Here is a 17,476-nt window from a genome sequence, read left to right on the forward strand (position 1 = left end):
TATGGTATAGAGCATGTGAATCATCACTGAGAAAATAACAGGAGATCCCAAATTGAAAATCAATCTTACAGATTAACGATTATAAACAAGATTCTTACAAGTCAATGCAACATTAATATACAGGTGTTTGCACAACAAAATATGTTGAAATTAGAAAGTAAGGAATATCTGTGCACTTGGCAGTGACAAGCCTTTGGATGTCCATCATATATTTACCAAAATATTCTGACAGATTTTACAAGTTGCATAGAATGACTCAACAATAAAGCACCGAGTAACAGTTTTCAAAGGAAGCATATTGAAGAGAAGCAAGAATATGTAATGAGGTGGAGCCATGTCAACTCGCTGCTTTCGTGGGGATGAATGAGGCAGCTGAGAAATCCAGCTCTGTCTTAACCTGCTGAAGTCGCTTGCATAATATGTGTATGTAGTGGGGTGAGATTTATACAAGAAAGAAGCAGACAAACCAACCAATGTTCTTAAACCACATAGGCTATGACTTTATATTCCAGGTTATTTGTTATATGTACTTCTGAAGCAACAAGATTCTAACGTATAATTACTACCAGTTTCTAATAGTTACCGCAGTGCAATTAGAGAGGTTAAAAACCAAGTATTCCCCTTGCTGCTGATCAATACATGTATCCTTTGTTATAGTGCTGTGAATTGATGCAGCCAGCGTCTGGCATGTAGGTGGTATTCTCATCCAGATGTGACAGGGGTACAGTGTCCTCTTCGTTCACATGCCGATCAAATTCCGACTTCAACAGTGGCCGCTGATTGTCAGGGAATGCCAAGGAGAAGAGTGCTTCCGGTTCACAGACAAACTTGTACACATACCGCTCACCAGCCACCTGAAAACACCAAAGGCCATTGGAGTATGTGGGAGCAAATATCTCGTCTATAAAAGGACACTTGCAATGTCTCACTTCACTGCTTGATTCGTGGTTCTAATTAATCACCTAATTTTTTCCCTTCAAATTTCATTAATGGTTCATGACAAAAAGATTTTTCCATCACCCCCGCAACCATTTTTCATTTTTGATTTTAGATATGAATTTTAATGGTAGCTTGATCATGGGAGAGGGCTCAGAACCTGCTCCTGTCCTCAGCCAACATTTTTACACACACACACACACACACACACACACACACACACACACACACACACACACACACACACACACACACACACACACACACACACACACACACACACACACAGAAGCTTCCTAGGAAGACCTAATATCACCCCTCACCAGCATGGAAATTCTTAGCCATTTGTATTGACACATGAGATCAGACAGAAGTCTAATCTTGCTCGATTCCACATCGGGAAATGCCCATATTTCCCTGAAGTTTAGAGCAGAAAGGACCTCAACAATAGATTGAAATATTTGAAACTTGAGCTCAGTTCCTGAACCAGCAAATTGGTTGAAAAGCATTTTACCCTGACATTTTTCCCCATCACAAATCATTAATAATACAATCAGGATGCACCCGATCCAGTTGCAGATAGATTGGAGTCCACAGTAAATGCAGAACAAAATATGTTTTCATCATATTAATAACCTTGTTCCAACTGTTAACAAATGTTATCGCTCCCTTAATTAAAAAAAAACACATCTGTTATCCTTTACCCTATCTGGCTTCTCACCGTTGCCAAAACCTGCCAATTTCTCTCCTTGGGCTCAATCAGGCAATTGATGGGTATATCAGTCTTAAAATGTGAAAGCACACATCGTAACCTACAATGGCTCACACAGTTTAGCCATGTAAAGTTTCTTAGCTTCCTGATCGCACAGACGTTTGTGTTACAACTCTTGGACTTCAAGGGGTGTGGGAAGTGGGAGGAACTGAAAATCAGCCAGGGCATTTATAGCAAACCAGCTTGTTGAAAAGACGAGGCTTTATGTGACTTAACATGGCGACATCATAAATAATGCATACAAATCACGGTGAAAAAAATAAAAACAAGGAGCATTAGAGCACGTGTTATTTTGACATTGATTACATTTGCTGTTTTATTTTTTTTCCACTCAGACCAACCCTTGAGTGCATCAACCCCTCTGGCATGTGTCAGAACTACCAGATGGCCAGTCTAGGCCTGCATAGAGATTTTAATGCTGACTTCACCATTCTGGCCCAACAAGACTGATCACTCTGCAAGCGTGCATACACTGACAGATCAGCCAAACGTTATGGGAGGTTAAACTTAAAGCTAGCTTGCTGGGCTACAAAGACAGTGCTCTCCTTTATGAATGAATTGGAGCCTGTCTATGATTGGGCTGCTGAGAACTGGAGTCTTGATCAGTGACCTGCAACAGAAGGCACTGCAGCCAGATGGAGAATGGTGGCAGGAGACCTCCAATGACAGAGTGTTAGCTGGCTGGGGATAAACCATAAGACTTAGAGCTCGCTGTGGATGGGAGGGGAGGTGGGAGGAATAAAGTTATAGATAAACTATCTTTGTAAATATTTTACAGAACATATACAACAGGGAAGAAGCTCATTTGGCTCAACCAGTTCTATGCTGATGAGTATGCTTCTCTCTGTCTCTCATCACTCCTCATTGAACACTATCCGTATAGCTTTCAACTCTCATCTACCTAGCTTACCCTTAAATGCAGCAATACAATTCATCTTAACCTGTGGGTATGAGTTCCATTTTCTGGTCACTCACTGGGTAAGGACATATCTGACTTTTCAGTTTTTCCCACATGGAGCAACTGTCTTTGTCTACTTTGGCAAAATCTTAAAGACCACCATTTGGTCATCCCTGCCTCCCACTCTTTACCAGAGAACCCCAGCCTGTTCTTTCTTTCCTGATAGCTATAACGCAGCAGTTTGATAGCAATCTTGCAAATCTTATTTTGCAATCACCCAGAGCTTCCAAATATAAATTCTGTTTTTAGGGCTAGACAGCAGATCTTAAACAAATAACCAACAATGAAGAAAATTGATACTCAAAAATCTTGATGGAGATACAGATCTTATATTTCACTATTAAGGTTCTTAATTTAATGAGTGAATTAAACTAACCTTTTGCATGATGCCCTTCTCGTAATAGTAGCGAAGGGAACGGCTAAGTTTATCGTAGTTCATGGCAGGTCTGTTCTTCTGCATTCCCCAAAGTCTTGCCACCTGTAAAATGAGGAAATTCTGGTTACAATGTGTTCACAAATAATAAATGACTCTGCTCTTTACTATCAACTGTTCAGAGGCTATGTAAACTGAAGGTATTATTATTATTTGGTCTTTTCTGCAGTCAAGTTTTATGAACTCAGAAGTCTGAAAAGATTCAGGGGCATGAAACAAGATAACAAAGCAGACCAGTTGGGGCCTGCCAGTGACTATAGGAGCTAAAGCATCTGCCTAAATTCACATAGTATGTTAGCATTTGGATGTAGACCTTTGAAACAATCATACAGCTGAAGAAAATAAAAACACAAAACTGGAGGAACTCAGCAGTTTGGGAAGCATCTGTGTGTGTGTGTGTGTGTGGGGGGGGGGGGGGGGGGGGGGGGGGGGGGGGGGGGTGGGGGGGTACGGAGGAATTGATGACATTTCAGGTCAATACCCTGCATCAGGACTCAATCAGATTCCAGCATCTGCGGTCTCAGGTGTCTCCATACAGCTGAAGAGTCCATTTGAAATGCTGGCCAATCTGCTTTCCTTAGTTATTGATGAACCATTAATATAGAGCATGATAATTATTCTAGGTGTCTTAGACAATATTCAGCCCTTAAGCTACATCAGTGAAAGCAGAAATACCTGGTCATTCCTACATTGCTGTTTACAGAAGGTGGTTGCGTGCAAATATACTGCCAAAGTGTACAACAGAGACTACATATCAGAAGTATTTTATTTACAGTAAATTGTTTAGGAACATCCAGGGGGTTAATTTAAATAAGGTCTTTCTTTCTCTTTTTTACCCTGTTGAGTATCCCCAGCTTTTTTTTTGTTTTTCATCGGAATTCCAACATCGGCACTTTTAAAAATAAGTCACATTTCCTTTGTAATATTGACTGTTGTGGCATCTCTACTGCGGCAGGTACGTATTTAAAACAATGGATATTGAAATCATCTTCAGTAGGTTGGTTTGAATCCACATATATAACAGTGGTAGTGTGTTGAACTTAGTTAATAAAAATAAGTCCAACTGAAGTCACCCGCTGGAAGTATGGATTTGGCAATAAAATCATCTGCTGTCACTGAATAGCATACATGTGGTCACTTAGGTAAGGTACTAGCTAGGCATCAGCATCTGTGGAATTGTGGAGCTGAATGCATGGAAGAGCACAAATATTGAGGTAGAAATGGCTTATAACTGAAGAAAAAATGGGCTGATTGCTCAGTGGTTAGAATTAAGAATGAAATTCAAAGCTGCATCTGAAAATCTTCACGTTGGTGAAGGTGTGTTCACTAGAAGCAAAGAAAACTGCGCTACATTCTTTAACTAAAATCGACTTACTTAAAATTTTATTCCAAGTTTTCCTCCTCTCTTGAAGTTGCCTCTTGGGATACAGTTTGATAGGGATTTGGTAGGGATTGGTAACTCATCCAAGTTACTTTCTTCATTGTGGAATCCCGTTGGTTATATCTTGCCAACCCCAAATGAACTACTTAGTCCTACTCCATTTTCTGGACACTGAGTGATGTTGGCTATTTGAACACAGTCTTATTAATATTTTCCGCAGCTGCAATGAACACACTGAAATATTGTTGGTTATACACCAGAAGTACAATTTGTAACTATCTTTGGTGAGTAAAGTTAGATGTGGTGAGCCAAAGTGCCTGTTTCTGTGCTGTAAGATTCTATGCCTCTAGCCAAGATCAGAACTATCATTCACCTCTACCTCTGAACAGCATTAAACTGAGGTAACAACCTGCTCGAGGAACTTAACAGGTCAAGCAATCTGTGGGGGTGAAAGGAATTGTTGGCGTTTCAGGTCGAAACCCTGCATCAGGGTTTGTTGTCCAGATTCCAACACCTGTAGTCTCTTGTGTCACCATTAAATTGAGCTAAACTAGCTACTTCCCCTAAAAAGGCAGTATAGACTTAAATATCCCAAAGGTTTAGTGCATTAACTACGCTACTAACTCTTCATTTAACAATATGTCTGAATGTGTAATGTTTTCTGTCAGCTTTGAACATCAAGGGAGGGTAAGTTTGTTGAACAGATACATTATTTAGACATTGACGCTAATGGGTATGTCACTGAGCTTATCAGCTTACTGCTCTGATGTGAACGTTATGATTTTTCAACTGTCAGCATCTGGCTCTGGGTAGGGAATGATGCCTTTTCCAGGTCAGCAAATAAAAATGATGCACAGCTTGGAAGAAAGCAATTGCTTGTCCTGGGCTTTGTGGATGTCCCACATTGTAATTAACATTGTGTGGTATTCCTTGTGGCTTGGTGCTTCTGAGCTAAGCAGTTCAGGAAGAACCCAGTTCAGGAAGCAGTTCAGGTCGTATATAAGGTCATGAGGGGCATAGATTAGGTGAAGGCACAAAGTCTTCATCCCAGGGAGGAGATGCTAAAAACAAGAAGGCATAGGTTTAAGATCAGAGGCGAAGAGATTTAAAAGGGACAACAGGGGGCAGCTTCTTCATGCAAGGATGGTGCATGTTTGGAATGAGCTGCCAGAAATAGTGATTTGAAGCAGGCACATTGACAATGTTTGAAAGCCATCTAGATAAGTACATGGATAGGTCAGATTTAGAGGGCTATGGCCAAACGTAAGCAGATAGGATTAGCTCTCTGGGCAAAACAGTCAGCATGGACAAGTTGGGCCAAAGGGCCTGTTTCCATGCTGTAAGAATCTATGGCTCTATGACCCAAGTCCAGTTCCTTAAGAATGCAAGGAAGAATAAGAAGTCAGACTTCATGTAACGGCACTAACTTCCTTTATATTCAGAGTCTAATTCACATTATCCCTTTGCAGCCTCTTTATATTCTCTTCACACATCAGTTTTCCACCTTGCTTTCTGCTGCCAGCAAACTTGGATCCTTCATATTTGGTCCCCTAGTCAAAGGCATTGAGATAATTTATAAAAAGCTGAGGCCCAAGAACTGATTACCACAGAACTGACACCCTGTAAGTTGTGTATCCCTTCTCTGTTTTTTGTTTGTTAAACCATGCTAATATATTACCCCCTAATCTCATGAACCCTAAATATGTGCAATAAACTCTTGTCCAGTACATTATTGGATGCTTTTGGAAATCCAAATACACTACGTCCACTGATTCCCTTGTACCTATTCTGTTGGTTATAATCACCAAAAATCTCAATCCCGATATCCAGCCAGTGATTACTGATTTGTCAAATTCAACTTTGCTTTCATAAATCCATGGCGGCCCACTTAATTCTGTTGAATTTTCTAAGTGTTCTGTTAAGATGTCCCTAATAATTGATTCCAACGCTTTCCCTGTTACTAATGTCAAGTTAGATGGTCTTTAGTTTGATTTTCTTTCCCTCTCTCTTTCTCTTGAATAGCTGAGTTATGACCCTACCTTGAGGACCACTTTAAAATCCAGGGCATTCTGGAAAATCATTATCTCTTTTAAAACCATAAGACGCAGGCTGTCATCTCGGGATTTGTTGGCTTTTACTCCCATTTTATTCCTCCACCACTTATTTTCAAATACTAATTTCTTTAAGATACATTATCTCAATAACGGTGTTATTCAGAACCAGGGAGAGATGAAATTACATGAAAATTTCCACTTCTCATTGCTGTTCAGTAAGTACTGCCAAAAAGTATACGTGTGTAGACAGGGTGAAGCAAGGCTGTGACGTACGCCCACAGGTGAATACCTTGCCAGTGCCCGCTGTCTAGCTTCACACAATGGCCACCTTAGTGAGATAGAAGTCTGAGACAGTACATTTGGGAGAGAGAACAATCTTATCACAGAAGTCCATAAATCAAGAGTAATTGAGTGTGCCAGATGACAGGCTGTACCATGATGACCATGTTGCAGATCAGCATGGTACTGGTTAATCATCTCCTCGGCTGAGTTAGTGTACTCAACAGGTTGGTGTGGCAGAGCAAAGTCCAAAACCTTTCCCACAAGAAAGTATAGTAAATGAAGAATGCAGACAGAGACCTCAGGAGAAGTTTGTAACTTTATGTAGAGGGCTGAAATGAGCTGGTGAAAGTGGGAGTAATTTTTTTTTAAAGAGGTGTCTTTGAGTGGCCCAGCTGTTTAATCTTTAAACATTACAGGTGAGCCAAACTTGTGCTTGGCTGAGAGCCACACATCTGTGTTTGCCAGCAGTCATCACTGGATGGATGTTGGCACTGAGAAGCAATTTAACACATTCTTCTCCCCCCTTCACTTGTTATCCTACAAGTGTTACATGGTTCAGTGAATTACAACAGCAAAGACACTGAGTAGTTTTTACTGGGAGGACAAATAAACAGGACAAGGTGTTGTGTGGCATTCACAGTGCAGACATAGAGAATAGTAGCAAGTGCTGTGGGCCTCTGTAAAATTACACCCTGAACAGGAGAGAAGGGCAGAAGGTTGGAGATGCAGGGTTAGGTGGTGTGTGACTAATTACTCAACAGGAGTATTGATACAGGTCCTCCCCAGGTTATGAATGCCCAACTTGTGTACAGCCCGTACATATGGTCAAGGGTTTGGGAGACCAGTGAGATGGATTTGCCAGCTGCTGAGGGGCTGCAGGCGACTGTTCTTGACACTAGCTGGAACTTTGCTGCATCGAACCCAAGAAGAGTACGTTTTAGTTAACAATTTGATGTCCATTTTGCGAATCCTATCTAGAGACACCCTGTCCGGGCCAGCAGCAGTGTCTGTTTTAAAACCATCAATAGTATTTAAAACCTCGTCTGCAGTAAAATCTTTTGAAAGAATATCATTATCAGCCTGAGATAGGCTCGGGCTAAATCTGTCGCTATTAACTTTATTATTAAGAATGGCAAAACAAGATTTAAAATACTTCTCCAGACTATACGTTTGGGACAACCCACCTCTGCAGGCATCTTCTGCTGGGTGGGAACTCAGTTCATGGCTGCAGTTCTTACTTAAGATTTGAACACTCCTCAGGAATGGGACCCTGCCTTAACCTGGGAAGGACCTGTATACACTTAGTTTCTATGGGCAATACTAATCTTAACAAAATATTTCTTAACAAACTGCTTAACTGAATCATTTATCAGAATCTAACTGTGCATTTTATTTCTTAATCTGAAAGTTCCTGCTTTATAACTCAAATTTACCTGACTTAACTGCTACATAACTTTCAATTCTCTCTCCTGGCTGTGAAGGAATTTATTTGAAATACAACAGTATAATCAGCATTATAAATCAGGTAGAAACAAGCTGTGGTCTTGGCAAGTCTACCACCTCTAATGGAATTTTTCAAAATGTAATGTTCAATTGCCCTGTCTTAATCTGACCATCTAAGAATTGAGCAGCACTCATGCAAACATTGTATTGTTACACACAAATCCCTAGATGGTAAGATCAGCTGGACCGTCAGTCCTTAATGGAATCTGGCAGATAAACAAGTGGCCAAATTGCACAGGTACTTATGGTTTGACTGAATGCACTGCCTCTTCATATCCATCCGATTCAGTACCCCATGGGCAGCACTTAGATCTCTTGGTCCTGCCTACAAAGTCAAATGGAGCTCCCATAGTTGATGCATCAGTTGGTTGGCTTCCTGGATCTACCCCAATGTAGCTCACTGTAATTCAGGCAGGTGGGGTACGTCACAGAAACAATGAATAAAGCTACCTCCTGACCAACACTAGAGAATCCCAGCTACAGAGGTGAGCCTGAACCTGAGAGCAAATAGAAATAGGTCACATATAACTAAATGTTCTGTGTCACACATAAATCAACAAGGTGGACAACCAGAGATCTTCACTCAAATTTCTGCTTGCTTAGAAAGGATCTAACTCTATTGTCTGCACTTCCAAAATTCAGCAATTTCTCTCTGAGTTAATGATGGACATGGAATCATTCAGTTCAGAAAGCTACACTTCTGGTGGAGAGCTTTGACTACCAGGAGAGCAAACTGGGAATTCAGGCATGATAGATGGAAAATCTGGTGGGTGCTTGGCCACAATCCTGAGAGGAATCCACAGCAAATGATATCTTGTAGTTTGATTTCAACTATTTTACATGAAGGAGCTGGAATCAAATTTCAGCTGTCTTCAGAACTGCCTCCAAATGTAAGGTGCTAAGGTGACAATGAAGACAAAATCAGTATTAGAAATGAACCCCAAGAACAGCTATTTACATAATAGCTGAATTTTGTGCAACAATTTTTACCTTTTGTTTAAATCTTTTTAAGTATTCTTCCCATATAATCAGAACAGTGCTCAATTATTTGAGATACAGGCTAATGAAAAATATAAGGTATCTGATGTTATTTTGGCCGATCATGTGTTTTCTTTGTTACAGTTGAATCAGCTTCCAGTGCTAAGCTGGTTATAATGACTCTCTCCTTGAATCTGTTTTGGCTCTTGCACGGGTGACCTCATAATGGAGCAAAACTCAATGGTAAACTTTCAACAATGCTTGCTTTAAATCATTCTGGAAAATGAAACAGTTTGAAATTCAAAGTTTTTTTTTGAGAGAGTGATACATAGAAGGATGTCTCTTATTTAGAGTTCAGTACCTGAAACAGATTGTGGGTAGGTTAGAGATTAAAAAACACTCAAGGAGCAGTTGTGTGTGTAGGAGAGAACAATGCAGCCCCTTTCTAGTTGTATAAACCAAGAGAGGCCAAAAGGGACTCCTCATCTATCTTATGACCACATTTCCCTTATTCAGGCATTTCTCCTTAACTAACATGTTATAATCAGCTACTAGAAGTTACAGGAAAGTCTAGCATTATTCACTATAGCACTCCTTTTTGTACCTTAATTTGAAATGGTTTAGCTGATCACTGTGATGTTATGAACATAGATGGTACGTTATGGCTGTTCTAAGTCCCTAATGTACACTAATACATTGACAGCCAGCTCCTTCTGGCCTTGGGGTTTAATCTTTTATTTATTATTCCATTCTAGTGTGTATTTTCCTTTCAAACTCCATCTGTTTTATATAATTGTTTTGCCAATGTGCATATTTTCTATGTTTTACCTTCTGCAACAGGACTGCTGCATCCATTTCCAACAGTTTTACCTCATCTTTCTCTCCTGCTTAAAGCCTCTCTTGGCACTCACTTCCAATTGCTACTCCCTCCTGCCCAAGATCAAACCCTAACCTCAAGCTCCAAGGACCTTACCCACAATTTAAAAGGGATGTTCCCAGTAATTGCTGAAGATCACCTTAAAGGTCTTCACATGAGTGGTTTCAACGCTTTTAAAAAGGCATTAAAAGCATAGTTGGACCAGTTTATGCTGGTTCCTTGCAACAGTCAGGAAAGCTTTTTCAGTGATCCAGATGATTGGCTTAGGTCAAGTTTGAGGATATGGATCAGTTCAGAATGCAGGGTGGGTTATAGTCAAAATGAAGGAAAGGTATGGTCATGGGGAGGCAGTGCTGATGGAGAACTTGTCCACCTCAGGATGTTTTGGATTATGCAGGTTCATTCAGGTTATGCTGAGAAAATACATTTCAGGAATTCCACTCTCCCCCAACTCAACCTATACTGTGCCCCTCAACCCAACCAATCAGATCTTTCTTAGCTTCAAGCTTCATCCTCTCACAATTTCCACTCCATGCTGCCTTTCTTCCCAATGCTGACCCATCCCCCAAAAAGAAGTCATTATATTTTTTCATAGGAAATCTGTAAGCCCCCCTCTGCTGTCACACATCCCAAATTTACTATCCACCACTAGCCTCTGTGCTACCTACTACATTCAAAGACTCCCTGGTGTTATAGCCCAACAACCATCTATTTCTTTAACTGTAATATCCATCTCCTATAGTCCATGGTAATGATTGTCAATGATTTAAAGTTTCCACAGAAATATAAATGTAAAGATAGAAATCAAGTCATTATTAACCCTCCCACATAATGTAAATAGTGTGATAGACACAGAATGTTTATTGCCCATGGTGCCTGTCCATCTGATCTCTCAAAAAGGAGCATTTCTGGTTCAAGGGAGGCTCATGTTGTATCTTTTCGATTAGTTCATTGTTTATACGATATATTTTTCTACTAATTCAAAATAGTGGAACAAAATAACCTATAAAAAGGTTTTTTTCATGAGAATTAGATCTATGCAGATTTCTGTCCAACTAATATACTTTCTCAAAAGTCTGTGAATGCATTATCAACTCTGTTGATTTCTCTTCATACAGAATTCCACCTTTCCACAGCTTCAAAGTCTTAATCAAAGATACAAAGTGTAGTCTTGGTCATTGTAACCATGATACATCTCTCCTGATCTCTCTAAGATATTAAGCAACAAACAAGATGCTGGAGGAACTCAGGAGGTCAGGCCGCATCTGTGGAGGGAAATAGTTGAAGTTTAAGGTTGAGACTCTTCATCTGGACTCATTTGTGCTCCAAATTCCAGCATCTGCAGTCATTTGTGTCTCTCTAAATAATGATGGCCACATCCTCCTCCTCCTTCAATACCTCTCCACTGTTTGCTTGGTGTGGTGAGATTGATGTTACATGGTTATACTCTGAATTATCAGAACACAATGGCACTTACACAGTCACCTCGAGACACTTCCCATCAGCTGAATATTGTTAAGTGTAAAGGCATTGTTTTTGATCCCACAACAAATTTTGAACACTTATCAACAGCTTCTCTCTTCATGGCTGCTGTCTCCAGCTGAATCAGTGTTTCTGATGCACAGGTAACACAAAGGCAACCACCACATCATCAGCTACGTCCACTCAGAGAGTAGTCCATCCATCTCATGGCTACTTCCCCACTGAACCATTTCAACATTCTGTTTGCCAGCTTCCTGACCTCCTTAGATGTCTGCTTATCCACAATTGTGCTGATTGTCTGTAGTTCCACCCTGAGTTCCATTCATTCTCACTGACCAACAATGGTTCACTTTACCACTATGCCTCAAATTTAAAGAACTCTTCTTTGTGTTTAAGACCCTTTATGATCTTGCCTCTCACTATTCTAGCTTTTTACCCTTGCCCTTCCTCTTTTTCTTGTCCTTGGTCTTCTGCCTCTGACTTGTTCAGTCTCTTTCCCTACCCCAACCTCCAACATCATTAGTAGCTGTGTTTTTAATTCCCTACTCTCTATATTCTGTGTACCCCTTCCTAAACCTCTCTGGCTGTCCAGGACCCTCTTCCTCTTTGAATCTCCATAGAAATCACTTCTGTGATCAAACTTTGGTCAATCCTCATAATATCTCCTCCTTTATTTCCATGTCTATTTAATTGTTAATTATATTTTAATTTGCAATTTTGGACATTTTTCTATATTTAAAGCCAAATTCAGAGTCCTACATAAGAATGTAGAGTCATTGAGTCTCACAGCACAGAAACAGGCCCTTCGGCCCAATTGGTCCATGCCGACCAAGATTCCCATCTAAGCTCCTCCCATTTGCCCACATTTGGCCCATATCCCTCTAAATATTTCCTATCCATGTACCTGTCCAAGTACCTTTTAAATGTTGTTAATGTGCCTGCCTCAACCACTTCCTCTGGCAGCTCATTCTATATACAGACCACTCTCTGAGTGAAAAACTTGCCCCTCAGGTTCCTATTAAATGTCACTCCTCCCACTTTAAACCTATGCCTTCTAGTTCTTAATCCCCCAACCCTGGGAAAAAAGCTGTGTGCATTCACCCTATCTATGCCCCTCATGATTTTATACACCTCTATAAGATCACCCCTCATTCTCCTACACTCCAATGATAAAAGTCCCAACCTGCTCAACCTCTCTCCATAACTCAGTGTCTTGAATCCCGGCAACATCCTCGTAAATCTCCTCTGTGCTCTTTCCAGCTTAATGGCACCTTTCCTATAGCAGGGTAACCAGAACTGAACACAATATTCCAAATGCAGCCTCACCAACATCTGGTACAACTGCAACATAACACTCTGACTCCTATACTCAATGCCGTGATCGATGAAGGCCAGCATGCAAAAGCCTTCTTCATCATGTAGATTTGATGTCTTTTAAAGGTGTGTGTGTGTGTGTGTGTGTGTGTGTGTGTGTGTGTGTGTGTGTGTGTGTGTGTGTGTGTGTGTGTGTGTGTGTGTGTGTCTTTAATGTTATGGGGTAATTGTACGTGTGTGCATCCATAGCCTGATGTTATTTTCAATAATTATTTGAGGTCGGTGAGTGGAGGGACAGTGTCCGTCCTTGTCCCTTTCTGTGTAAGTTCCTTATTTATCGTGAATAGCCTATCAAACATATGAAGAGAGACAGGCTGTAACTCATCTGAAGCTAACCTTAACAGTCACCGCTAACCGAGTTTTAATCTACTCCTCCTGTACCTCCCTCCTCCATCCTTGTTTTCTTTTTTATCCAGAGTTCCCACTCAGTTCCTTCCTGCTACCTATTCCACACTATGCCTTCCTTTGTAGCGGGAGCTATCCCATGATCTCAAGCTGCCGTTCAATTCCATTTGTTTTAGCTGTTCATGCAAAATAACTTCCAGACTTCCATTCCTTAGCCTTTGGGTAATGACTTAGAAAATGTACCAACTGCCTCACAGCAAACAATAAGTAACCTTTCAATCTGCCTTCTCACCTCTTCTGGTTCAACAAGTTTGAATTCCATGCCTCGGCCAGTCCAAGCAATGAAGTTGGAGTTGGATGGATCATCCAGGAGGGCAACAAGGAACTGCCACAGCTGCAGAGAACCCCGGCGTTGATATAAAGGACCCTCGCGGTATGTATTGATCTCCTGCTTGATGTCACCTGTCAAACAAATACAACTTTCTCATTGAAACCACCAGGGAGATTAACATAGCAATGTCCTGCATTGTCATATAACTGCTCGAGTAACTCACTAATTGCTTTTAGCTTTGTCTACAGAGCTAGATCATGGGAATTTTTAAATTGAGACACCTAGGTTAAGGACAAAGGCACAAGGGCATGACAAATCATGGTTGAAAAGAACACATAGCAGGACAAGATACATTAAGAACAGCAATTGGGTAACATTTATTTTGGTTGCTTGTTAAATGTGGGAGCATTTAATATGGAATCACTGATGGATATAACTGGTTCCACCAATTTGATACCCCAGGAAAGAATAATTAAGAGCAGGTCATAACAATGAAGTTGATTTTGTATACGTTAAATGTTTAGGCTAGGTTGAACAAAGTGAGCTCTGAGAAGGTCCAAAATTAAAAGACAGAGTAACTTAGGGAGGAAGTTCCATTTAGTGATTCCATGGTAACTAAAAGGTTGAACAATAACACAGTGCACAAGAGAAGGGGACAATATGTGAAGAACTGGGTGTATGCTTGTGAGAAGTGGGTGTATGCATGAGGGGTTTCAGAGGCTGTGAGGGGTTTCAAGGCAGAGAAATGGTGGGGGTGGGGCACAGGAGTGGTGGTGAAATTTGTCCTTGGTTGCTAACAGTGAACGTACGTGTATTCTATTGCTGGCTCAGCTCATCTTCGTACATTTGATATCTTTTCAGTTGGTGAAGCTGAGTATCCTTACTCACATATTAAACTACTGAGGGAAGCTGAATTCCTCCCTCCTTGGAATTTAAACTGCTTGTGGGATCCAGGGAGTCAGTGCTGGCCAACAAGGATGAGGGTAAACAGTACAGGCATAATGGAGCTCTTGGTAATTATCAAGTTGGGGTTCATTGAGGTTGAAAGCACAAGGAGAGAGTTGGAATAACCTGGTTTGAATGTGATAAGGACTTTACGATTTCCACAATTTTGCAGTAACCTAAGAATTACCGCAGGTCTAGGACTCTGGGGATCCAAGAGTGCAGATTGTAGTCTTGGTGATGGAGAGCATGTGGATCGTGAAGATCAGCTCAGGGCAGAACCAACCGCCAGAGCAAAGAGGTCAGCCGGAAAATTGCCAATATCTCAAGACACGGCCATTAGTGTCGGATGCCATTAATGTGGGACCTCTGGAACTGACGGGAGCAGTGGGGAGAGAAACATTCACTAGAGGTGCAATGGAGAAAAGCAAGGCCGGTCCCAGTAAACCGGACAGTAAGAGAGGCAGTGGAGGAGGGAATGGTGAACCATTTGGGGAAAAAGCAGCACTGCTGAGAACAATAGGAACAATATGCATGGCCATGATCAATGAAGATGTTTTTCCAAGAAAAATACAGAGTACAAGATTTGATTAATCTAGTGTATAGGTGCAGTCAAGCTTGTTTTTTTTGTCTTTGTCCTTAATCTTTGCTAAGTATTAACAAAGAACACCAACAGGAAAGCATATAATGGTTCCATAAATTTTAGGTGATTAATAAAGAAGAATGGGAAATGAGTCCTGCCTTCGATGTAGTGAAAGTACAGGAAAAAGTATGTGCGAGAGAAGTTAGGAAGAATGTAATATCTTTTCATCATGAAACCTGCTACCTTCAAGTGATAGATGTTGGATTAGAAAATTATTTGTGTTTAAACACTTCTTTTAATATTAATGCCTCAGAAGTAAAGGAACAAATAAAACAAAACAGACCATGCAATGATGGTCCAGTCTGACTAGGAGAAAGTCTGAAACAAATATTTCCCTCATAGTTTATACAAACCAGAGAGCTGAGGGAAAAGGCTGACTATTACACAACACAATAGCTATGTTCACACTTCATTGTGAGGCTCCTGTGCTGGATGGTGTTCAGCAAATGGTAATAAAGTCCATTCCCACTGGAGTCAGGCTGAGCCACTGTTTCCAATGGAGAAGTCACTAGGGTCCTTAAGAGGAAATGTGCCCAGCCAGGAATGGCTTGGTTTGTGAAAGAGCTGCATTAACAGCTTTTACTTGGATCTTTCACAAGTTTTAGGATTAAGATTGTCAGAGTAAAAATTATATTCCACAACCTTCATTACCCCTCCCTCATCAAGACTGATCATACAGTGCAAATGGAATAAGTAAACATAAGTTACGATCTGTGTCATAGCCTTTGCCTTCCCATTACTTCCACAATGACATGAATTAAAATATCACAAGTTGATATTAAGTTTAGGCTGGGCAAGACAATTCTTAACTTGAGCTTCTTCAGGGAAGGACTGCATTAGTTTACTTGGTATTATTTGAACTGGACAAAATCACCACTCCAGGCCATTTATTCACTCATTCCCACAAATTATATTTGATGTTTTAAAACACATGGTATACATGGAACACAGCATTACCACAATGCGTTGTAGAGAAAATGGAAATTTCTTGTACTTTGTATTGTTTGTGGTTGTGATACAAGAATGTACCTACAGAGTTCAGTTCAAGACTTCTAGGCATCATTCACACGAGATTACAGTTCCAGGACAACATCACATTCAGACCTGTCATTATTCTCTCGTTGGACAATATGAGCATGTCCCGTTCCAGGAAAGGAGAAATAATACTGACATTTCTGCTGTTATCTTTCCTCTGCTGCTTTCATACATGGCTAAACACTGTATCAGGTCACTCATAACTTTTTTTTGACTTAAAACTAGCTGATAATCCCACAAGATAGATACAAGCAGTCCACAATTCTTTGATTCCAATTCATCATTCATGACTCAAGTTGCAAATCCTCTGCTCCTCATGTCATTAGATCTGCCACATCCTTGCCGACCGTCAAGTACCTATCTATACTAATCCCATTTACCAGCACTTGGTGTGCAGCTATGGCCATTCAAGTGCTTGTCTTGATATTTCTTAAATATTGTGAGAATACCTGTCTTCTTCCACCTCCCCTCAGGCAGAGCATTCCAGATTCCAACCACCCTCTGGGTGAAAAAAATACTGTCTCACATCCCCTCTAAACCTCCTACCTTTCACCCTAAATCTATGCCGTCTACTCTTAGAGATCTCTGCTGTGGGAAAAGTTTCCTACCATTCACCCTATTTATGCCCCATATAATTTTGTCTGCCTTGATCAGGTTCTCCCTCAACCTTCTCTGCTCTGAGGAAAACAAAGCCAGTCTGTCCAGTCTTTTATTATAACTAAAACTCTGTTCTTGGCTGAAGAATTAGCAGAATGTATTGGTGACATTAATGGAACCACAATGATTTTTACTTCCACTACATTAGTGTGATGGTGAAAACTGACGCCCCCCCACTCCCAAAATAAGAGATGAGATTTTTGTATAAAATATATTTATAAAAAGAGCATCAAAGGGGGGAGAGGGTTGTGCTACAACTCAAACTGCATCTCAGGACACCTCTAAAGGTTGCTGTGGAAGAAAGTTACTGACTGAAGAAAGGGAGAAGGAACTTTGAATACAGACAGAATTCCACAGACAAGTCCTGGAACATGTTGGTGTCTCTACCCTTGTTCAGTGGTTGCTAAAGCTGAGGTAGAGCTTGTTTAGAGGGTTCCTTTTGTGTCCCTCCTAGAGGTCAGCATTGTAATATAACTGCAAGGAATTGGAGCTG

The 17,476-nt window shown here is 40.7% G+C and overlaps 1 protein-coding gene across 1 annotated transcript in view; it reads right to left on the reverse strand.

Annotated features, from left to right (window-relative positions):
- Positions 1–476: 476 nt before the first annotated feature.
- Positions 477–17,476, reverse strand: part of etv4 (ETS variant transcription factor 4) — a 99,820-nt gene continuing 82,820 nt past the window's right edge. The window contains exons 11-13 of the mRNA XM_052038781.1: positions 13,668–13,837; positions 3,043–3,144; positions 477–854 (exon numbers count right to left, since the gene is read on the reverse strand). Coding sequence (XP_051894741.1) covers positions 633–854; positions 3,043–3,144; positions 13,668–13,837 — 494 coding nt within the window. The 3' untranslated portion in view covers positions 477–632. The remainder of the gene's footprint in view (positions 855–3,042; positions 3,145–13,667; positions 13,838–17,476) is intronic.

This window comes from Pristis pectinata, chromosome 25 (genome assembly GCF_009764475.1).
Source record: "Pristis pectinata isolate sPriPec2 chromosome 25, sPriPec2.1.pri, whole genome shotgun sequence".
NCBI lineage: Eukaryota > Metazoa > Chordata > Chondrichthyes > Rhinopristiformes > Pristidae > Pristis > Pristis pectinata.